The sequence below is a fragment of the Rattus norvegicus genome, chromosome X (genome assembly GCF_036323735.1).
Source record: "Rattus norvegicus strain BN/NHsdMcwi chromosome X, GRCr8, whole genome shotgun sequence".
Lineage (NCBI taxonomy): Eukaryota > Metazoa > Chordata > Mammalia > Rodentia > Muridae > Rattus > Rattus norvegicus.
In genome coordinates this window covers 62,075,400-62,100,923 of record NC_086039.1, presented here as the reverse complement: position 1 = coordinate 62,100,923, position 25,524 = coordinate 62,075,400, and the positions used below count along the sequence as shown (strand labels likewise).

Here is a 25,524-nt window from a genome sequence, read left to right as displayed (position 1 = left end):
TTTAGGAGGACATACACAGTACCTCTAACGACAGGAACACCAGCATCCAGCATATGTTGCTGAATAAGTGAGGGTGCAGACTATTTCCTAATGCTTAGTTAAGTTAGAACTTGCTACTGCTTTCACATGGTTATTCCATTTCACATGCTACATCTCAGTTTTCAGCTGTTGCCCACTTCAGACTAGCACAGAACAGGTGATCTTCTTAAACTCCCAACATTTTATCTATGAGCCATTTGTTGGCAAGGGCCAATGTATTGCCACCATGAGTCAGAAAATTGGGCTCGTAGTGTAGCAATATATGTTAAACAGTTTCCAGAAATTGTTTAACTTCCTGCTAGCATGGACAGGTCCCAGTTAGGAAGCATAGTACCACTTTTCCCAATTAACAGTGAAAATTGTCAAGGGTGCATAGGAATTTGCAATTTGACAAAATCAGTTTTTTGACAGCAGGGGCGATCGGTCTGCAGCTTCGCAAGTAGTAATCTGTGATGGAAGTGGTGGGGTTGATTCTGTGTGAGAGGCACCTGTTACGTGAGAGGACACCTATTAGTGTGATCCTCTCCTTAGTCACCCTCTTTCTGTACAGAATTAGAGAATACACTCTGCTGACAGAACCCTTCATCCCCCCATAGTAGTATTCATTTATTTTCTGTTATATTGCAGTATTCTGACAAGTCCCTGTACACCCAGCTGTGCTTTTACCGGTACATTTTTGATGCGGACTGTGCACTGGAAAAACTTCCTGAACACGAGAAAGGTACGTTAAAATACTGTAATTACCTTTGAGTTTAAAGTGGAAATTTGCATCATAAAAGCCAGACCTACTGTGTCAGGCTGTTCACACAGCATCACATTGCTGTCTCAGAAGCAGGCTGTAGGGGCCTATGTGAACACAGGGATCCCCTGCATGAGGGGCGGTGGCATAGGAATCCCCAGCTTTGGCCCCCACAGCCTCTCTTACATTGTTCTCTATTAAAGCAAGCTTTTGGGGGAGGAACAGTACAAAAAGGACCCTTTAAATGCTATATTTTGAAAATGCTATTTTCTATAGAGTTTAGTAATTGTAATAAAGTAAGCATAGGCAACGTGATCATTGGGCCTACGAAAACTAGACATTACCACAAAAAAATAGACCTGGAGTGTGTCTCCGCTGTTCACTAAAAGCCTAGGTTCATTTTGAAATAGAGGAGTGGGGTGGAGTTCTTTTATTGACTCCATCCTAAGAGAATGTATAGGTACCTCAACCCATATGATCAGATGCTGCCTGGAGCCTTCTGTACCCAGCATTTCCTTACACAAGACTTGCAGGCACTGTGGGACTTAATGGGTCTGGGAAAAGCTTTGTTACATAACTTAAAGTATTTGAAAATGTCATGACAAGTGCATGTTTTTTTTCTCCTACCTGAAAATCACATTGACAACTTTTCTATTACCTGGAAAAAATAAAAAAGGCAAATTTACACATTTTTCTTATTAGTTACCTACAGAGTGTTTATGTTGTTTGTCAGCGAATATCAATTCAGGGCTTTGTTGGTCGGTATTAGGGCTGGAGGCAACCTCAACAGCATATAAAAACCTACAAATATGGCTGGATTTTTTTTTTCACATAAAAATTCCCATGCTACCCTTGATTTGGTCTCAATATTTTCATTTCTAGTCATAAGTGACTTCACTTTTTCTTCCTTTGACATACTCTAGAAATTATGTTTTTTACTTGACTTTCTTAGTTTATCCTTGGAAAGAAAATAGTTTTACTACTAAATGAAGATCTTGATTGAAATATTAGTGTTTTATCTCCACAACATGTTTTCTATGACTTAGTAGAGCTTATGTAGACAAGAAGTTCTTTCTGCCCATTAATAAATAGGCTTAATGACACTCATTAATGTCTAGTATCTAGTCTGTATTTATTTGTGATATTATTAATGTATGTTCTTCTGTCCCCAAAGACTTTAAGGTACTTATGAATTGGGAAAATTGAATTCTGATTCTCTGATAAACACATCTGTTTCTCTTGGTTTTGTGACCTGTTTCTGGGTGTGTCAGCATATAAGCATCTCCTCCCCATAACCTCTTTGTACTTCTAGCTACTGTAGAACATTTGATGTTTTTAGATTCAAATGATACAAAATTTTCTTGAGTACAGTTTTTAAATCCTTTTATGAGGAGCTGAATTGATCACACATGATCAGTAGTTTCATAAAGTCCAGTCATTATTGGAGACATAGGGAAGAATAATGTATAAAGTCAGTGGTGTCTCCAGCATCTTGGAGAACATCAAGAGCACACATGGCTTTGCCCAGAAACAGAAAGAAATAGAGTAGCCACTTAGAAGCTTCTTGCTCAGCAACAGAGGAAAAGCAGTATCAAGAACTGTACACTTAAAGTTTGCTATAGGTCATGTTTGGGGTGTGTGTGTGTGTGTGTACGCGCGCGCATGAAAAATGCTTAAGAAGGGGTCTCACTCATACTGGCATACTGACGTAGAATGTACTTTTACAGCTCAGGCTGCCCTTAAGCCTCCTTACTGTGAGGTTACAGACGAGCTCCTGTGCCCAGCTTGGAAGATACACCTTTTAAAAATGTTGCCTCAGATAGCATTCACCTTTATAAGTCCTATCCAGGCTTTAGAGATGGCTTAGTGGTTAAGAATACTAGCTGCTCTTGCAGAAAGCCCAGATTCCATTCCCAGTGCCCATGTGGCACCTTAAAACCATCTGTAACTGTAGTTCCAGGGTATCCAGCATCCTTTTCTGGCCTCCACGTACTATGCACACACATGCACTGCATGAGTGTGTGTGTGGTGGTGGGGGTACATGTATAGGGGAAAAACACTCATATACATAAAAAAATTAGCTTGTCCTGATAGCTCACACCTTTCATCCCAGCACCTGGGAAGCAAAGGCAGGTTCAACTCTTAGGAGTTGAAGTCCAGTCCAGTGTACAAAGCAAGTTCCAGGACAGCCAGGGTTACAAAAGAAGAAAACCACTGTCTAGAATAGATCAGGAGAATTGTTTCCAAATAAAAGAGAATTTAATAGAGTTTTAGTGTATATGAGGAAAATGGGAAATAAGAATTCTTATATGTTAGGGAGAATAATAATGAGAAATTTCCTTAAAGTATAGGAATATAACATATAGAATCTCTTCTTGTTTTTATTTTTTGATACTAAATTCTCTTTTAGTTTGCTGTTCAAGAGTTTTAGTATAAAAATGAATTTTAAACTCGTAGAAACCAAAGGGCAAAAATATTGATGCAATTTGGACCAAGGCTAGAACACAGTAGCTGTTGCTATCACACATCATGTGAAAAGTGACAGCTGTACCAGTTACATCATGGCCGATGCAATCTAAGCATCGTCTGTCAGCAAGTGCCCTGTGACTGCTGTGTGAAGTGCTTGCCGGAGACTCTGCTCTCCTAGCAGTTCCTAGCAACTTGTCCTGCACTAAGAGTGTCTTACCATGCCCATTGCAAAGCCTATGTTTTAAAGCTTGAAACTGGGTGGTGCTTTTAATTTTTGTTTGAAACTCAGCAATTTGACTTGGGAGAAGCACGTACAAATTATTTGAAAGAAGTTTATTTATTTTTACAGTGAAAAGTAGCCCTATTGAAGCTTTTTTTTTTCTTTTCTTGTACTTCACTTTCAAATGAAAGTTTGCAGACCATTAGTCCATAATGTGAATTAACCCCATTTGGTATTTCCCCCTTTCCTTTAAAATGTTAAAGGATTGTTACTCACTTTGGTGAAGTGTTTACTGTATGCTCGCTGTAACTACATAACATTTTTAAAAGTCTTATTTCTGTGGGACATTGGCATTATTGTTGTAACTGCTCCAGAATATACACAGATGGCATAATGGGTCCAAGGGAGGTTTTAGAAGAACACTGTGGCAATACGTGAAGTAAAAATCCATTTCCAGGATGGCGCATAAAATGGTAATATTTGACTGCCTCATCCTGTGGTGCCTTGGCGTGAGTACGAATAAACGAACAGTTTGGGGAAACCAGAATCAATTCACATCTTTGCCCAGGTACTTGAATTATCTGCTTTTATAAATGCAGGAAAGAAAAAGCTCTCTTTTTCCTGCAGAACCTGTTTTTATTTATGTAGAAATAATAAACACAACATTATGTGTAGATTCTATTATGTGTTGAGTGTGAACTCTTATGTCAATGGAAGCTGGATAAGTGGCTGATAATCTCTGCCCTGGACAACTTCAGAGTCTGTTGAGGAAAGACAGATTCATCAGATGCTAAATATGATATTATTACCACTAACCTGATCACCTTGCCTTAAGCAAATCAAGGGAACACTAATTGCTCTTTCAGTTCAGGCTTTAGTCTATTTCTAGAAAGAAGTTTGTTATCTGGTACCATTGTCTCTTACTTGATGCTTAGCTATTCTTATTTTACGTCAGTGTTTCTTATAGGATGGAATTTTAATTTGCTGGGAGTGCAATAGCAAAACACCACAGATTGTGTGACTTAAGCAACAGAAAAGCTTGTAATTCTGGATGCTGGAAGTCTGAGTCCAAGGGTTGGTGTCCCCTGAGGCCTCTTCTTGGCTTGCAAATGGTAGTATTTCTTTGCCTTTACTCTGTGCCTATCTCCACCCCCCACCCCCACCCCCACACACACAAGAGACAGAGTTTTTCTTTGTACACCAGGCTGGCCTCGAACTCAGAAACCTGCTTATCTCTGCCTCCTGAGTGCTGGGTTAGAGTCATGCATCACCTTTAGTATATTGCTGAAACTGGATTGAGGCCCTGATTTTAATTTGATTATTTCTTTAAAGACCCTGGCTCTAAATACAGCCATCGTACTTAAATACATACATCAGTTTAGGGAGAAAACACAACTTGAAGTTCCCTTGGTAAATTTGCATTTGTTTGTCAGAATGACAACACTAAGATTTTTGGATCCTGGTTGAAGGAAGGAGTTGAAGTTGCAGCATAAATGTTTAATAGACGGTGATTTGGTTTCATGTGTGCAGCACCTGTTAGAAAGTGATTTCTCAATGCAAGTCCTTTTAGGCTGGTTAGGCTATCTTCAGATCATTAACACCCCCTTCCCATTTAGTTTCTTTTTCACAAAGGGTTGTGGACAGTTTCCTGTTCCACATCCTTCTCAGATGCATCTGTAAACATTGCCCTTTTCTTGGACCCTCAACCAGATGACCCCTTGCATCTACTTTCTTTACCCTTTTTTTTTTAAGACAGGGGTTCACAGTGTAGCCTAGGATGACCCCAAACTCATTGTAATCCTCCTGCCTTTTCCTCCCACTTGCTCCAATTGCAGGCCATACCAACAGTATTTGTTGGTTTGGTTAGTGCCCCCCAGGACTAGACTTCCCCTTTGTGAGCTGTTTTTATTTCTCACTATTCTTTCACGGGTGTAATAGTACCTCAAGACAGCCCTGTGAGGAAACAGCATTGGATTGATGAACAAATTAAATTAAAGAAATGTTTCCATCTTTTGCATTCCCCTGTGACCTTTTTGAGGAGTCTCAAGTGTTTTATTTTGCTTTCTCTTTCACTTAAGTTCATCGAGACAGAGGACTGCATCTTGTAGCCTAATCACTAAATATTTGATTAAAGAATTCCTGGAGGAAAACAAGGTCACACAAGTAATTTCAGGGATTTGGGTAAAATTGTTCCTAGAAAATAGTACTGTTTACTACTGGGGAATGACTTTAAGAAAAGCAGGAGAATGCTCTATATTGTCTGCTTTGACTCAGGTGTATGATAAATTGAACTTAGAAAACTTCCATGATATTTTTACATATGGCTCATTTCCACACATTGCAAATAACTGAAAGCAAATGTCACATGTCTGTCATTTGGCTAATACTAAGCTTGAACTCAAAGAATATCAGGTTTTTGGACTGGTGAGTGAGCCAAGCTGACTGCTTCTCACACTTATTCAGGGCCCTGGTCTCCGCTTGCTATCAGCTGAGCAGTTTGTTCATTAAATGAGCACCGCTGTATTACTCTGGGAAAATGGTCTCCAAAAAAGGCAGCAGCAGTTAATTCTAAAACACGAAGGGGATTACAAAGGTACTGTCTTTCTTGAAACCAGAAGATAAGGGTTTTACAGAAGGAATTATTCGTAATTTGGAGATGTCTAAGCATCTCAAGTCAGGTCCCCTTTCAGTATTAAGGATTTCTGTTTCTTGGATTGCTAAAGTCAAAATGCAGGAGAGTTTCCTTATTGCTAGGAGTACTGAAATGAAAGTAGCAAAGAACCCCTGGAGACTGCTCTCAGCCAGTTGACATCCTTAGAATTTACTTTGTTCAATTCTTCAGGGCGTCAGAAATAAAGCTGTGTCACAGAGTGCCTGTCTGGCCCAGTTGCTTTGCTCTTAAGCCCATGAGTTGAGTTGTTTCTCTGGAAAACTTGGATTTTTTATTGTATTTCATTCATTTACTATTCCATTCACATTCATGCAGAACACACACGTGAAAATCAGGGAGACCTTGAGAGAGTTGGTTCTCTCTTTCTACCATGTAGGTTTTAGGGAATTGAATTCAGGTTGTCAGTCTTAGCAGCAATTGCTTTAACCTAGTAAGTCTTCTCATCAGCCCCAAAACTTGAACTTTTAAGAAAAGCTTTTTCTCTGCTTTCTGGGTTTTTTTTTTTTAATTGAATTTTGTACAAAGTATTTTAATCATACTCATTTGCCTCTCCCAATTCCTCCCAGTTCCACCTCCCTTCTCTAGCTTTCCAACTTTATGTACTTTTTAAAAGCCCATCAAGTCCAGTTTGTGCTGCTCATATATTTGTGGATGTATGGAGTGTAGTCAACTTATATTCGCTTTAAATTAAAAAAAAAAAAAAAACCTCTCCAGATAGCTAGCTGTCAGTTGTCAGCAGCTCCTGGGCTAGGGTTAAGAATTGATGCCCACCTTCCTCCATGCTGGAATTTGGTTTGGTTTGAACTTGTACAGCCAGAATGACTATGAATTCATACGGACAGCTGCTCTCTTTGGAGAGACTGTTTACTTGTAGTCATTTATAGATCACCTGTGGCTTTTTCCCCAGAAATTTTATTTTTAATAACTAATACCAGGTAAAGTATACCTGTAAAGTACATAGATTATACATAGAAAAGCAAAACTCTGACTCAAGCATCAGTTTTTTTCCTTAAAATTATCTTACAATTGTGAAAATGGTTTTCTATAAACAATAAGATTTTAAGCAGATAATGTTAAACTCAATTTTTCTTTCTTTTTATTTTTTCACATACAACTAATGCTTTGGATTGTGTTCTTAAAAGTATTTTACTGTGTAGTTTAAGGAAGTTTTTATGATAGAAGTTTATAAGTTAGCAATTCACGATATGTTTAAGAACTGGTTGTAGAAATATGGAAAGAATTTTGAAGCCAGGTATCCTAGTTTGCTTTTCTTTTTCTGTGACTAAAACCATGACAAAAAGCAAACTGGAGAGGAAAGGGTTTAATGTCAGCTTTCTCCTATGGGGTCACAATTCATTATTGAGGGAAGTCAGGGCAGGAACTCAAGGCAGGAGCCTGGACCAGAAACCATGGAGGAATGCTGTTTCTGGCTTGCTAGCTGACTCATGCTTGACAGCCTTTTATACATTCTAGGCCCTCCTGCTTAGGGAATGATACTGCTCAAATCAATTATTAATCAAGACAAACTATTGCAGATATAGCCACAGGCCAGTCTGATAGAAACCTTGTTCAATTGAGGTTTCCCCTTCCCAGGGGACTCTAGGTTATGTCAGATTGAAGATAGAAACTAACCAGCCCACCAGGCTGTCTGAGGTGAACAACAACCACGAAAACACCTGGGATAAATACTCTTATACCATCAAAATCAAAAGAAATACACGTGCATACCAGGAACAGCAAAACAGAAAAGTGAATTGTTGCTGCTGCTGTTAGCTATTACACAAGCTTACTCTTAAGTGTGAAGAGGAAACAATTTGTAATTTTAAAACAAGTTCTAATAATTTGCAAGATGAAGAAATTAAAAAGGAACACTAAAGGTTTTTATAATCATCTGGATTAATTATAGATTGTTTTTACTTTCTACTTTTAAATTATTGACAGTTTCAGACATATCTAATGTATTTTAATCATATTTCCCTTCTCATTCCTCCCTCTTGTCCCCCTCCTGCTAACCCTCTTCCAGCTGAGATCCCCTTCTACTTCGGGGTACCTTCATGCATGCATCACACTGAATTTAATTAGGGTTTCTTCATCAGCATGGGCAGATTGCCAGTGGCTGTACTGCTGAAAAAAATCTGTTTCCCCATTGCACTACCCACCCTCACAATCATTAACTGAGTCCCTCCTCCATCCATAACAAGTTGACAGGGCCAATGTTGTGTACGTAACTACAGCTCTTTAAGTGCAAGGCCCATGTCATGACATGGACTTTTTTTTTTAAGTTTTATGTAATTTCCAAGTTATAGAGAGCTTTTACAATAAGAAAAATTCAAAACACTACAATTTCACCAAAAATTTTACTCATCTTACAATGGCTCTGCTAACAATTCACAATTTGTGGAGTGAAAACAACGTATAAATGAGCCAACCAACTGGTATTTCCTTGCATTTTCTCAAGCATGATCAGTGTCCTAGCCATATTGGCACCACCTGGGAGGTTGTGAGAAATGCAGACTTTCAGACCTCTTCGACATGCTAAGGTTTGTGAAGCACTGATCTAAGACCTATTTCCTCCTAATAACTAAAGCCATTCCATTTCACTCATCCATTGCTTAAGGCCAGCCTTGTAGTTAAACTCTAAAACGATAAATATGCCAACTCCAGGAGCTCTGCTCAAGTTTTACAGTGGACTTCCTATCACAGCCTAGGCTTTTGAAATAAATTCTGTAATTAAGTAGAAAATGTAGTAGCTTGATGAGGGGTGGGGGCGGGACAAAAGCAAGAAAGCAGGAGTTAGAAAGAATGGGGGAGAAGTGAATTGGGATTTTCAAAATACCTTTCAACCTCTGAGGATTAGAGAGCTGGACTGCAGGTCCACGCCCATTTCGTATGAGGGCCACTTGATGTGCTCCCAGACTGAGGATTCACCATCGATCTTCTGGACCTCGTTACAATGTTAATTGAGCACATTTGTAAAGATTTTAAGTAGTTTTTTTTTTTTAATGAAATGAGGGTTTTTTTTTTTTTAACGTGCTCTAAAAATGTAAGCTTGAAATTTACTTTGCTTCTGGCAGCTGATTTTTATGGTCTGTGTTTTTGCTCACTACGGCAATGACAAAGCATGTGGCCCTGTCACACTGCTTTATTGCTCTGGGTATTGCCTGTTTTGTTTTTACCTTACAGTGTAGCCAAAGAGAAACTGCATTTTCCAGGAAATTGTCACCTTAATTGCTTTGCCCTTAACTAGGAGTGTCTTGCTTCTGTATATTTTCTGTCATTCTTTTTCATGTAACTAAGGTAGTATGTGAAAGTTGCCATACATTTGGGCAGCAAACTTCCAGATTCTAATTGTGTGTCTTTTCTTTAAGGCCATTTCTGTAAATCTGCACTCAGCCTTCGCATTTTTATGTACTCAGGGACCCAGAGGCATGCTATGATGACAGACATGTGACTCCTTTTATAAAATCATTTTCCTATTACTGTCTTTTCAGTGAGCAGCTTCCTTTCCCCTTTTATAGTGACAGGCACAGCAGCACAAACAAGGGCACCAGTGTTACAGTGACTAGGTGAGAAAGCAGTGGTTTGTGGCCTTCATTTGCAAAACATATTGTGATTTTTTTTTTCTTTTTAGTGATAAGAATGAGAAGGACCTGTTAAGATTTTCCTTCATGTACTTTTAAGACATACAGTTCTATCACCAATGAGAGAAAAAAATATTAAACAATTTTCAAGCAGTTAGATCATAATGTAAGCTAATCACTTTATTTTGAAGAAAAGTATTTTTAAACAGTTGAGTTGGTGAATTTACTTCTAAAATGTATTGTGCTTACACAGTAGATGGTTTTATTTCCATGATGTTTTTTACTACATAATTATACATCTTAATTACGTAATTACTATCATAATTATTATGTAATTGCATGTACTTCCACTAATTACAAAATCAGGAAGTGTAATTATCTAGTAAAAACTTTATGAAATTTCATGCACTAAAAATTACTTAAAAGGCTATTCCAGTGGCCTAATGGAAGGCTTTCCATACTTGGTCTTAGTCATGGTGTTAGGACTTGAACTCATAGGCCAGAACAGGGACAGCCACAAACACTTTAAGTGTTGCAGTATGGGTCCCTTTTGAGTTGACACTAAGGTGCATTTTCACTTCTTTTGGTTTCAGAGTTGTGGTATAAATACCTATGTTTAAGATCAAGTCACAAAAGCTCAGTGTAAAGGAAGAGTCTTAATTGACTAGTAGAATTAATAATCAAGATGTTAGGTTACAGAACTGCCAGGCCGTCTATAACAACAGCACTTATTTCACTACTTCTGCCTTTAAAAGAAGTAATAGTAACAGACAGTATTCTGCTTCTTTCATTTAGAATTTTATCCAGTTTATGTTTATACTTTCTGAGGTTTAAGAAAACATATCAAGAAAGCATATCCTTTTTCTACTACCTGATGTCAAGCAGCTTTTCAGACATAAACATAAATGCACAAACATGTAACATCAGACCCTAAATAAAGACAGAAGGCTTAATTCAATAAAGCTAAGGTGCCTTTACCATTCAAAACGACATACAAATTGCACGGTGAAACAATAGTCATGACAGCAAATTAGATATGACATCTAAATTACACCACGGAGAGAAATCCCAGAACCATTTTGGTCTTTAGGAGTCTATTTTAGCCCAGGTTTAAAACCCATCCTAGAGACTGCTTTATTGTCTTAGTCGGACAGTGTTGTAGAGGAGTAATTGGAGGTTGGTTGAATTAATTGCACATTAATTAGGAGGAAAAAGTTTATAATACTCAGGGTAGAGAAGAGAGTTGATCCATTAAGTATCATGATAATGTGCAGTATAAGTTTCAGAAATGCATATTAATTGCTTCTTGGCTTTTGGGTGAAAAATAGGTATGGACTAAATATTAAGTATTGATATTTTTGTAACATATGTTATCTGTTGTTATCTAAATAAAGCATTTGGGAGTTACATATGGTTACACAAATTTTCTTTCCCCAGATTAGTGTTTTTCACTAAATGTGTATTGAAACAACCATTGGATCTACTGCAGTTAATTCGTTTAGCAATACAACCTTAAATAGTAAAAGGCTCGCCTCTGTAGTCTTAGAGTCAGATGGCATTCCATTTTTCTCTAGGAGCCTTCCAGAGAAGACTTTTCTTTGTAGTTTTATCCATTATTGACTTTGCTTCTTTGGGGGGTGTGGCTTTTGTTCTTTGGAGATGGGGTTTTTCTGTGTAAGAGTCCTAGCTGACTTTGTGACTTTGCATACCATTTAAAAGTTTTAATAGATATTACCTTTTACATGAACAACATGCTTTGAGCAAATTAGAGGATTTATGGTCTTTCAGAAATGTTTTGTGTTCTCAGCAATCTTTGGGATTTATACGTGTTTAATCTGATTTACATATTTGTCTCTATACATTAGAAAAGAATTCTTTATAAATGGCCTGTTCTTTCCCTCACTTAGCCCAGAATGTAACGTCTTACTCATTTCTAATTTATTCACTCTGTCCTCATAACTTTTCTCTTCATCGTGTTTTTATAAGTGTGTATATTCCTTATATAAGACTGCATTGTCTCACATGGCCTCTTTAGTGGCTGACTCTTGTTAACTTCTTTTTTTTACCAAATGCTTATGTGGACCAGAACAGTCTTTAATGGTTTAAAAGTTTAAGCATTTTCCTAGTTCTCACTGTAACACAGAGTTCATTTCAAAACATTTATACTACCTTTGTTCAGTTTTATGTTCCTTTCTTGCACTTCCTACAAGTTGACACATCTTCATTATCTTATATAATTCCTTAAATCTTTTATAATTATGTAATGGAATATCCAAAACTTGTGAAGAAACAAATAAACGGCCCTTTAATATCTCTATTTTCCTGTAGCCCCAAGTCCAGATTTAATGGAAACTTTAGCATTAGTTGGGCCCCATTTAATATTTAATTCTGTACTATCTTATCTATACACCATCCTTCATATACAGAGAAAAGCCATCATCAGTTTGACTCATCATAAAGTACTTCTTTCCGTGGTTATTGTTAATGCAGTCTGATTCACCTACATATTCTTACCTTACACTCAATAGTAATTGTAACAAGACAGGATCAGTTGAATTAATATTTTTCTTCACTTTACATCCAAATAGCAACCCCTACCCTCCTCTCCTCCCAGTCCCAGTCTCATATACCTCTTTCCCTTCTCCTTGGAGAAGGAGAAGTCCCCCCATGGAGACCAACCCACCCTGGCATGTCAAAGCTCAGCAGGACTAAGCACTTTTTCGTCCACTGAGGCCAGACAAGACAACCAAGCTAGGGAAAGGGGATCCAAAGGCAGGCAGCAGAATCAAAGGCAGCCCCCACTCCAATTGTAGGGGACTCACATGAAGACTAGGCTACACATCTGCTACATACAAATGTGTACAGGGCCTTGGTCCAGCCCCTGCATGCTGGTTCAATCTCTGAGCCCCCATGGGCCGAGGTTAGTTGACTCTCTAGGTCTTCTTGTGGTCTCCTTGACCCCTCTGGCTCCTTCAATCCTTCCCCTCCATTCTTCAGCAACTCTCCCTAAGCTCCCTGTAATGTTTGGCTGTGGGTCTCTGTATCTGTTCCCATCAGCTGCTGGATGAAGCCTCTCAGAAGACAGCTATTCTAGGTTCTTGTCTGCAAGGCCACCTCATCTCTTTGAGGCAGTTTTCTCATCTGGGTTCCCCTGAGTATCATCAATAGTGTCAGGGGCTGCCTATCAAACATGGGGTGGGTCTCAAGTTGGGTCCATGGGGGCTCACCTACCTACCAAAGAGCATGCAGGGGCTGGACCTAGGCCCTGTGCACATCATACAGGTAGGACAGTTTGGGGGTTGAAGGAGTTGGTTTTTTTTTTTTTTTGGAGGGGAGGCTTTTTATAGGAGTTAGTAATGGTATTTGCATTACTTTGTGATGCTAGGGGTGGAACCCAGGCCTTGGTACATGCTAGGTAAGTTCTCTACCATTGAGCTACCTTTCCACCTCTTTGGACTATTTATGGAGAACATTTACATCTGTTGTTATATGGATAGTAGGTATTTTTCAGATGAGAAAAACACCTCAAAGAGATGAGATGGCCTTCTCGAGTTGGCAAAGCTTGAGAGTCTAAAAGTCATGGACTTTTATTCTTTGCCATTACTTTCCTGCTCTTAATCTATCTGCTAGAAAAACGTCACCCTGACATCAATGACTCTAATAGAAGAAAGTAATCCTAAAGTCTCTTGCTTTCTAAACATGTGCCTCAGAAGAGGTTTCCAGGTAGAGATGGAATCTGAATTGGGCCTCTCAGAGTAGGGCAGGCTTTAATAAGCACAGATGTAGTAGTTTACTTTGAGACTAAAGTTTATCTGTTTTTCATTACTTACCTAGCTTGTACAAATCAAAGAACCTCCATTGACAAATGCTTGATGATTTTAATACATCTCTGAATTGGAAGTTTAGCCTTAAAGTGCTTATTAAAGAATTCAATCTATATTCAGCTTTAAGCCCAAGATTGTACACTGGAATTGTACTCTTCACTCCCCACTGTAGCCATTGGTGGTACTTTCAAAGAAATTGATCCATCCTTCAGGATGTATCTGTCAAAAGTATATCAAAATGTTTTTCCATCTTAAATAATTTAGCTCAGAATATAATAATGTAAGTATTTTGACATGCAAATGTTACATACTGTGATATATCCACTTATCTTAAAACAGATGTCTTTAACTTTCAAAGAAAGAACTATGGTAAAACAAAACATCAAAGGAATTAAAAAGGATAGTTGGCCACTTAGGATACATGCCTATAACCTGCATGCTATGCAGAGATGGCAAGATCCAGACCAGCCTCAACTACATAGGGATACACGGTCTCAAAAAAATCTGTAAAAGAGATGAATGACACTTCTACTTTGATTTAGAAGCAAAGTAAAACCCTATTGGCATTATGACTGTAGACTATAAAAATGTTTTCTTTAAAGCATGATTGATAAAAATATATCATGAAAGCCTTAGAATAAGAAAAACCTGTTTCTGAAATCAGTATTTGCTGCTGAAATTATTTCTATATTTTATTGGTCTTTATATATTGTCTTGCCAAATGAAGTCAGTGCTGACAAGTCAATGAAATTCAAAATAAAAGAAAGGATCAGAGCCCATGTCTATATTCATGAAATTCTTCACAGGAGCATAGTCTGGCCTCAGTTAGTGAAAGCTTTATCACTTTCAACAAATGTGCCACGGTACATTTATTAGTATGCTACAAAGAAATTTTTGAAATAATTAAGACTAAACTACACTTGTCAAAATAAATGAATGAAATACAATTTTGAATCATCTTTCTTCACTTATTGCTCATTTGCATAATTCACTAACTTACACGGGAGTCTTTCAGTCATTGGTGTGAATTAGCAAGGTTCTGCTGTTTCTTGTTGTACGGGCAGGAATTATGCTGTCATAATTAGCTATTCCAGACATGGACTAACGGGAAATACCAAAGGGCACAGCGCAATCTGAAAAGGCAAGGCAGGAAATCTAAAGACAAGAGACAATCAAAGACACCCAACAAATTCAAGCTGGTTGACTACAGGGAATTCTGAATGAAGGCTCTTAATTTATTTTGAGAATAAGGAATCAGTAGTATGGGAGAAATCTCAACAAGATTAGCTGACTAAGCCTACTTAAAAAAATACCTCTGTGGTGCATGGTACATCAGATTAAGCACTTTGTTAGTCACCTCAAGAAATAGCCTACAAATCTTGTCATGGCCATATAGTGACTTTCCATTAAGGTTTTCACTCTTCGATGGAGTACATTTATACCAGTGAGATCATAGTACGGTAGAGGGACAGAGAACTGAAAGTGGCAATTGTAGGATTAGCTGCGAAAGCCTAACTTTCATCCTTTTACTGAAATAGAGGAACAGATAACGCTTGCCTTTTTGCCTTGGCTCTAAGGAATCCCACAGACACTAAAACTGTGTTCAGTTGTAAGAAACCGCTTCAGGCACACTGTGTGGATGCTCTGTTAAGTGCCCCCACCCCTTCTTCCTTCAATATTTGTTGAGTATTAGAAGGACTGATCTGGCCTTCTCAGAGACAGTATAGGGTAATTGAGCTCTGGAGCCAACCCCTAGCATATGTTTTTGCTTTCTATCACTTTCTGTACAAGAAACCTTAGAATCTATGTCTTAATGCCTGTGTTGTCTCACCTATAAAATAGTAATGTGAATGGCGCATATATTTAGGATTAATCAGATTAATATGAACCAGGGAAATCTTCAAAATATCTAATATATTAATATATTCAAAATGCCAAAGACATTGCTTGGCACATGCTAAGTGTGCAGCAAATGCCAATTTACTTTGTCTAAACAAGGATTGCCCTAACCACTATTATAGTATATATTATTGTCCTTACTGTGATCTTCTGGATTCTACAACAGCCTATTCTCGGCTATATTTTATCCAGTTTAATATCACCAGCACCTCATACATTAGTTTCAGGAGAAACTATTCCACTCAAATGTATATATGGTTACAGGATGAAAGAGGCATGGTCCCTGCTGTCAAGGAGCTTGAAATCTATCTTGATGACTTGTTTCCAGATTCTTCAAAATGACAATTGAAAACATCAATATAGTATTATAAAATAAATTTAAATCTTCATTACTTAATGGATAAAATTGAAACCTAACTAATTCACAAACATTTCAGTTCTCTCTAGATGTGTCCCTTTGGCATGTTTTATACTGGTATAAACAGTTGGTAATAAATTGACTTTGAAGGAAGAGTAAAGAATAGTGGTAATCATGTAGAGAAAGTCAGCCAATGCAAATTCTGAATCCTGTGCCGTAGTCAGCAGAATGCTTAACGGGCTTAACTGAGTTCTGCACACTTAGAATTGACTGTGACCCAAACAGCTGATATCAATGCACACTCGGTCTTGACAGCTTCTGAGGCAGTGGAACTCTTCCCACTTTAATATCGTTTCTTGTCAAATATGCATTAAATCTGACGTGGATATAGAAAAGAGGACTAGATGACATCTAGAAAACAATTTAAATAGAAAGTAAAAAGGAAAGTGAAATGAAACAAACATGATTTCCTAGATGTAGGGAGCGTTTTGGTTCTATATAAGCTAATATTGCATCAGAGAAAAAGTGAAGGAAGAATGGCCTGGGGAAAAAGTAAGCAAGAAGAAAGAAGTGCATTCTGGTAATGAACAGACTGAAGATGAAATAAATGCATTTCTACAAAATTGGCTATAAAGCACATGTTATTTTCCCCCGTTAAGTTACATCATAAAAGAAGGAAATGTCTGCCAGGGAGCATGGGAATCCTTGAGAAGACTTAGGAAGAGAAAGTCTTATAGACTGACCTCTTATTCCCCTTTTCCATGTGACCTTACGAAAGCATGTACGGATGACATTGGAGGTTCGTAAACAGCAGCATTAGTAGACTCGGACTGGGGAGAAGATAGTAGGATGCTAACTGGAGAGTAGTCCGCAAGACATATACAAATAGAATAATCATTTCACAACATAATGGCGGGAGACTAAACAAGCTAGAAAATCTATTTCTGGTTTGCTGCTGACTCACTTTGTGGCATGAGCAAACCATCATTACTCCTTGATTTAGTTGTCTTATTTGTTCAAAAGAAGAAAAATAACGTGTTTAAAAGGCACGCTGAAATTCTTCGGAAGGAGGTTAAGTGCAGGGCACGATTGTTGTTGTTGTTGTTGTTGTTAGTGTTCTGGTATGATTTTGTTTTTGTCATGTGAATCACGGTGTTTTGATTCTTCTCATTGATGAATTTTAAACACTTCATCTTATTCTCTTTCAAAGCATTGATAATAGTTTAGTTCATCTTCTTTATAACCCCAATTTGAACATATGTCCAAAATAGATCTCATTAATAAAATATAATTACCAAATTAAATTTGTCTGCATTACTTTCCATTGTCTCTTCCCTCCTTTAAAAATGTAGTTACTAACAACTACTAAGTCAGACCTTCAATTACTGCCAGTCTTCTCTTGAAAGTAACCGTGCTTGTCTTGAGTAGTTGAAAGTGGAAGTGGCATTCAGTACACAGTGGGGTTGTAATGTGATTATGAAGTATACCAAGTTAATGATAAATGAACACAATAAACCATCTATTTGTATGAGAAATAATATTTGAATTATCAATGGAATAAAAAAGGCCACGGATACTGGTTCCTTGGGGTGGGTATCTGATAAAAATAAAATAGTTAAATACACTTGGAACAAAAACTGTGTGTGTTCCCATATACAGTCTGGAAACCTTTTTAAATTTAATGGGTTTTGAGTATACAGCATTTGAATTATGGAGAGAATTAAAAAGATTTGCTTTCTGACCGCTTTTCCAATTTACAAAACAAAAAAACCCCACATTTCTTAACTCATTCATCAGTAGAGACTTGGCTTTCGTATAAAATACTGTTATCTTCCAGTTTTCCAGTTATTTTCCAATGAAAGAACAAGGGGGGAGTCATTTTATACTTGAGACGGGAGTCTCTCTATGCTGCCCTGGTTTGCCTAGAACTCACTTATAGAATTTGTGTAGTCATCTGCCTCAGCCTCCCAATTGCTATGATTACAAAAATATGCTTGCCTTAAAGATTTCTTTTAATTACAGTAAAACTTAAGCATAAATACAGTTGGTTTTTCTTGATTTCTTTTCCTTTGTAAATGCTAATATTTTAATAATATTGATAGTTTATTTTCTATTTCCTTACTATTACAATAAGGAATAGATTGCATGCAGTTATTTTTAAGAGTGTCTGAGGTTGGGTTGGGGATTTAGCTCAGTGGTAGAGCACTTGCCTAGCAAGCGCAAGGCCCTGGGTTCGGTCCCCAGCTCCGAAAAAAATAAAAAGAAAAAAAAAAAAAGAAAAAGAGTGTCTGAGGTTGTGGGACATTAAAGAAGGGAGTATAACTACCATCAAGTCTTTGAAAGCACAGGTCATACACTTAGTGGCAGCTGCGACCACCTCTAACATTCTAAGAGTGTTTAGTTAAGTGGAAAATTCCTCTAAAACCCAGTTTTGTGCCAGTGAGATGGCTCAGCAGGTAGAATCCCTTGTGCGCAGACCTGATAACCTGAATTTGATCCTTAGATCGCACAGAGTGACAGGACGGAACTGATTCAGATTAGTTGTCCTCTAACCTCCACATGTGCACCATGGCATTCAGATGTGACACACACACACACACACACACACACACACACACACACACACACACACACACACACTTGAATGAAGGGATGAACAAAGAAGTAACATTTCCGTTTCTTCCTTTCTTTCAAAAAAGTCAGTGTCTGACTCAACTAGGCCGACGGTCCTGATTTGAAGAACAAGTTGGCAGGAGCTGAGTAGCAACTAAACAGTTACATAGAAGGGGGGCTTTTCAGTTCGTCATAGCTCCACTAGAGCACACTTCACTCATTTTTGTTGCTTGTGTGTTTAAAAACACAGTAAGGATGATTTTTTTTCTGAAAAGGAAGGAATGAGAAAAAAAACCATAAAACTTGTATTTTGAAGTAGTGAAAATGTCAGACCAATATTAAAAATGCAGCAACTTATATGACTCATAAAGACCTTATTCAGTAAGCATTTTTCTAAGCCAAATCACATAGAAAGATAACCATAGGTAAACCTGTTTAAAACATTGTACAGTCTTCAGAGAACTTGCATCTGTCCTTCATTCTCTGATTCTCACGGCGTCTGTATTTGAGTGTAGGGTAAGCACTATGTAGTGAGTTTTCTCATTGAGAGAAAGCTCATTCATTTGTCCAAATGAGCAGCTTGTCTAGATGCACACCTACTAAACCGGCCCATAGCTGTGACTTGTCTCTCTGTTGTTGGCAGCAGAGTCCAGTCACAGTTTGTCCAGTGAGGAAGTTATTCTATACCGATGTTGTCCAGTGCCATAACCTCTCCCACATGTTGCCATTTAGGTTTGAATGTGGCTAACAGAACGAAAACCATAGGTAAGCCTTCTACAGCACTTTTCATGTAGTATGAATGATGAACTGGTTTTCCAGATTTGCTTGGTTTAAGTAATTTGAAAACCACATATGACTAGTAGCTGCTTTTCCTGGGAGCACAGAGCTCTACAATTTTTTCCTTCGTTGTATGGTTTTTGTATTTATACTCTTACTCTTTTAATTAAATTCATCAAAAGGTTTCTGTCTGGTCTTTTCCTGTTACTTCTACAAGTGGCAACCATATGTTCCACCAAGCTGAAGATAGGTTAAATATTTTCAGTATCTGCAGTGGTTTCCCCCATAAAAGCATTCATCACACATAATGTTCCTTCAGAACACAGGTGGAAGTTCCAGTGGTGAAGTTCTTTCATACAGACTCTCCCAAGATTCCTAGTTCCAGTAAAGAACACAGTTAGAGGTATATCTAGAAATTGGATACATGAAAGTGATCGAGACAGTCTTCCACCCTAGTCTTGTTTTTAATGGTCTTGGGGTACAAGTGACAGTTATAGCATCATGTAGAAAACTTTCTCTGGTTTGAATTGAACAGGAGTGATCTAGAAGAGGTGGCCCCTTAGCTAACCTAACTGTCAATTGTTTGTATCATGAGATCAAAAATGGTACTGAGTTAAGGCATATTGTAATTTTAGAAGTGTTAAAATGTGAAGAAAATGCAACTTAAAATATGTGAGATGGTTTGTCATTGCACTTTACCTACATTTGATCAGACTATAACAAGGACAACATTTAGATGTGATGGTTGCTGCTATTTGGCCCTGTGGTTAATTAAATCCTCCACCTTCACCAAAACAGGTCCACTACGCCATTTCTTACTAGACTTTGGCTGTCCTCTATGAGACGCCTCATTCTTTCTTGTTAATGATCAACTGACAGAATTCCTTAGACTGGGGGACAGGCTTAAACTCTAGCTCAGATCACTTTCTTTTAAACACTTCCACGTCTTCCATAAATACAGACCAGGATATTTTATTATCATAACTGGCAGGCAGAATGAGCTTAACCAATCACCTTCTAGTACACAGGTAGCTCTGCAGCATTCCTTTTTAGAATACCACATGCTGAAATTCAAATTATCACATTAGCTATCCAAACGCACCATTTGTTTTTAAATACTGGGGTGTTTACTGAATTTTTTCCCTCTTCATCTTCCCACCCCATTTCACTGGTACATTGTCACTGCAATGACAGGTTTATTTATGTGCCTTAATATCTACATCTTATGGTCTTTTAAATATGTATTCATGTGTCTGCATAACATGCTCCGCTCACTCCTGCCTCTCGCTCACTCCCACCTCACTCGCTGTCTCCCTCTCTCTGCCTCTGCTTGGGACCAACCTAAGGCCCTGCACATGTTACTCACATGACAGTATATCCTGTATATTCTAAAATACGTGTCCTTGTGGAGTAGTTTCATGTCTTTTTTATGATGCCCTCTTGAATTTTGCCTTACAAAGATTTGAAGTATTTAAGTACTTCTAAACTCCTGCCTTAAAACTCCAATCATACCCTGGAAATTGAGCATGCCTTCTGAAATCTACTGCCTTCAAAATAAATGTGGGAGTCTATATAAATAGAAGAACAATAAGTATGACACAAAATGGCATTTCAGACACTGCTATGTAAAATTCTAAAATATGGAGCCGTTCATATTTCACACTTTCATATAAACTCAGTTATGAATTCAGAATTCTTGGTGACAAGATATAGATAAGATGATTTGATCCACATGAAATGACTGATATCAAACCATTTTTAACCAACAAAACCTGACAAGATTACATGACCTATTCTAATATTACAGATTAGATCAGCTTCCATAAATGACTTGCTTTACTGGTGCTGTTTTTCCTTTGTTAGGGTTTGTTTGTTTGGTCTTTTGGTTTGGTTTGGTTTGGTTTCCTGAGACAGGGTTTCTCTGAGAAACAGCTCTTGCTGTCCTGGAACTTGATTTGTAACCAGTCTGGCCTCCCAACTCACAGAGACCTGCCTGCCTCTTGTATTTCTTTTGTTTTCAGTTAGTACTTTTATTCCCACAACCTTTTTTTTTTTTTGCTAATACAGCCTTCTGTTTCTCCCCATTAATAAGCCTTTTGATATTCCCCAAAACCTATTTAGCTGCAGAATTAAAATTACAAAGAAGCTTGGTTATATAGTGAATCCCATGATGCAATCAGAACTTGCCAGTTCAACTGTTTGGCTTGTTTTGAAGTTTTTATTATTCTGAAGCAGTAGTGTCATTAAATACATTTACTGCCCAATAAAAAGACCACTATAGTCTCTTGCTTTTCATATGAGGGGGAAAAAAGCAGAAAAGCCAGGCAATAATAGTGCACACATTTAATCCCAGTGCTTGGGAGGTTAAAGCAGGTGGATCTCTATGAGTTCAAGGCCAACCTGGTCTATAGAGCAAGTTCCAGGACATCTAATACTACACCGAGAGACCCTGTCTTGGAAAAAAAAAGCAGAATGAAAACCAGCTACTTTTCTTTTTAAATGAAATTATTTTATCTATTTACATTCTAGTTGTTAACTCCCCTCAGTCCCCCCTCCCATGGTTCCTCATCCCATTCCTCCTCCCCCTTTCCTCCAAGAGGGTGCTGCCCCTCCACTAGACCTCCCTCTTCCCTAGGGCCTCAAGGCTCTGGAAGATTAAGCAGATCTTCCTCCACAGACACCAGACCAGGTAGACCTCTGCTACATATGTGCCAGGGGCTTCAGACCAGCCCATGTGTGCTCCTGGTTGGTGGTTCATTCTCTGGGAGACCTCAGGGGTCTGGGTTAGTTGAGACTGCTGGCCTTCCTAATGGGTTACTCTCCCTTTTGCCTTCTTCAATACTTGCTGTAATTCAACCATAGGGTCCCTGACCTCAGTCCAATGCTTGGGTGTAAATATCTGCATCTGTCTCAGTCAGCTGCTGGTAGGATCTCTCAGAGAACAGCCATGCCAGGCTCTTATCTGTAAGCACATCATAGCATTAGTAATAGTGTCAGGCCTTGGTGTCTCCCCCCTCCCCCAACCAAGTGATGGATCCCAAGTTGGTCCTTTTACTGGACCTCCTCCTTCAGACTCGTCTCCATTTTTGTCCCTATAGTTCTTTTAGACAGGGACAATTCTGTGTCAGGAATTTTGACTGTGGGTTAGTAACCATTTCCCTCCACCTGAGGCCCTGTCTGTCTACTGAAGGTGGACTCTTTGAGTTCCCTTTCCTCTGTATTGGGCACTTTGGCTAAGGTCACTCCCAATGAGTCCTGAGAGTGTCTCACCTCCCTGTTCTCTGGTACTCTCCAGAGATTGCCCTCACCCCCCACTCCCTGAGACTGCTTATTTATTTCCATTTATTCTCTTGACCCTCTGGGCTTCTCTCCTGTCCCCCCCAACCTCCATATCCAATCCTGTTCTATTCCTTTCCTCCTGCTCCTCCCACTCAGGTCTGTCCTTCCCTCCACTCCTCACTTGGGCATTTCTGCTTCTTAGACTTCTTATGGTCTGTAGGTTACATCCTATGTATTCTGTGCTTTGTGGCTAATACCCACTTATTAGTGAGTACATACTACGCATGTCCTTTTGAGTCTGAGTTCTCTCACTCAGTGTTATTTCTTAGTTCCATCTACTTGCCTGCAAAATTCACGATGTTCTCATTTTTAATAGCTGAGTAGTACTCCACTGTGTATATGTACCACATTTTCTGTATCATTCTTTGTTGAGGGACATCTGGCTTTCCATTTTCTGGCTATTACAAATAAGGCTGCTATGAACATGGTGAAGCACATGTCCTTGTGGTATGGTGGGGAATTTTTGGGTATATGCCTAAGAGTGGTATAGCTGGGTCTTCAGGTAGATCTATTTTTAGTTTTCTGATTTCCAGAGTGGTTGTACCAGTTTGCAATCCCACCAGCAATGGAGGAGTGTTCCTTTCTCCACATCCTCTCTAGCATCTGTTGTCACCTGAGTTATTGATCTTAGCCATTCTGATTGGTGCGAGGAGGAATCTCAGGGTTGTTTTGATTTGCATATGTGTGTGTGTGTATATATGTGTGTGTGTGTGTGTGTGTATATATATATATATATATATATATATGGATATTAGTCCTTTGGTGGATGTTGGGTTAGTCAAGATTTTTTCCCCAATCTGTAGGTTGCCCATTTCTCCTATTACCTTACAGAAGCTTTTCAGTTTCATGAGGTCCCATTTGTTAATTGTTGGTCTTAGAGCCTGAGCTATTGGTATTCTGTTCAGAAATTTTTACTTTGTGTCAATGAGTTGGAAGCTCTTTTTTACTTTCTCTTCTATTAGATTCAGTATATCTGGTTTTATGCTAAGGTCCTTGATCCACTTGGACTTGAGCTTTGTGCAAGATGATAAATATGGATCTATTTTCATTCTCCTACATACAGATTGCCAGTTAGACCAGCACCATTTATTGAAGATGCTTTGTTTTTTCCACTATATGGTTTTGGCTTCTTTGTTAAAGATCAAGTGTCCAACAGTTACTTCTGGGTTTTCAATTCTATTCCACTGATCAACCTGTCTGTCTCTGTACCAATACTATGTGGTCTTTATCACTATTGCTTTGTAGTACAGCTTGAGGTCAGGGATGGTGATTCTCTCCAGAAGTTCTTTTATTGTTGAGAGTTGTTTTAGCTATCCTGGGTTTTCTTGTTTTTCTATATGAAGTTGAGAATTGCTCTTTGCATGTGTGTGAAAATTTGTGTTGGAGCTTTGGTGGGGATTTTATTGAATCTATAGATCGCTTTTGGTAAGATGGCCATTTTCACTATGTTAATCCTACCTATCCATGAGCATAGGAGACCTTTCCATCTTCTGAGATCTTTGTTTTCTTTTTTTCAGGGATTTGAAGTTCTCTTCATACAGATTTTTCACTTGCTTGATAAGAGTTACACCAAGATATTTTATTTTATTTTATTTTATTTTATTTTATTTTATTTTATTTTATTTTATTTTATTTTATTTTATTTGTGGCTATTGTGAAGGGTGGTTTTTCCCCTCACTTCTTTCTCAGCCTCTTTATTATTTGTATAAAAGAAGGCTACTTTGAGGTAGTGTCTGTCCTTGTCATCGAGGTGTGTTTCTTGTATGCAGCAGAATGATGGATCCTACTTATGTGTTCAGTCTCTTAGCCTGTGTCTTTTTATTGGGGAGTTGAGCCCATTGATGTTGAGAGATATTAAATACAGATGATTGTTAGTTCCCATTATTTTGTTGCTAGAGGTAGTATTATGTGTTCTTTTGGGTTTGTTGGGATTTGTTTAGTTTCTTGTGTTTTCTTGGGTGTAGTTACCCTCTTTGTGTGGGGATTTCATTCCAGTATCCTCTGTAGGCCTGGATTAGTAGAAGGATATTTTAAATTTGGTTTTGTCATGGAATATCTTGGTTTCTCCATCTATGATGATAGAGTGTCTTGCTGGGTATAATGTCCTGGGCTGGCATTTGTGTTCTCTTATGGTTCGGATGACATCTCCCCAGGATTTTCTGGCTTTCATAGTCTCTGGTGAGAAGTCTGGTATAATTCTGATAGGTCTGCCTTTATATGGTACGTGGCCTTTTTCCTTACTGCTTTTAATATTCTTTCTTTGTTCTGTGCATGTGGTGTTTTGACTGTTATGTGACGGGAGGAGTTTCTCTTCTGGTCCAATCTATTTAGAGTTCTGTAGGCTTCTTGTATGTCTATGACCATCTCTTTAGGTCAAGGAAGCTTTCTTCCATGGTTTTGTTGAAAATATTTCCTGGTTTTTTGAGCTTGCATTCTTCACTCTCTTCTATACCTATTATCAATAGGTTTGATCTTCTCATTGTGTCCTGGATTTCCTGGATGTTTTGTGTTAGGAGATTTTTTTTGTGTCAGTGGTTTCTATGGAATCTTCTGCTCCTGAGATTCTCTCTTCTATCTCTTGTATTCTGTTGGTGATGCTTGCATCTGTAGCTCCTGATGTCTTTCCTAAGTTGTCCCCATCTAGGGTTGCCTTCCTTTGTGTTTTCTTTGGTGTTTCTATTTCCATTTTTAGTTCTTGGACTATTTTGTTCAATTCCTTTACTGGCTTGATTGTATTTTTCTGTACTTCTTTAAAGAATTTATTTCTTCTTTAAGGGCTTTTACCTATTTGCCTGTGTTTTCCTGTATTTCTTCAAAGGAGTTCTTTATATCCTTCTTAAAGGCCTCTGTCATCTTTGTGAGATGGGATTTTAGGTCATGTGGGTCTTTTCATGTGAGTTAGAGTAGCCAGGACAGGACTTACCATCATGGGAGAACTGGGTTCTGATGGTACCAGATTGCATTGGGTTCTGTTGTTTAGGATCTTGCATTTACT

General features: G+C 38.3%; 1 protein-coding gene across 1 annotated transcript in view; it reads left to right on the top strand.

Moving 5' to 3' along the window:
• The window catches only part of Pola1 (DNA polymerase alpha 1, catalytic subunit), a 313,981-nt gene that overhangs the window by 241,532 nt on the left and 46,925 nt on the right, over positions 1-25,524 (top strand). Inside the window, 1 exon segment of the mRNA NM_053479.1 lies at positions 667-760. Within this exon segment, the coding sequence (NP_445931.1) occupies positions 667-760 (94 nt within the window).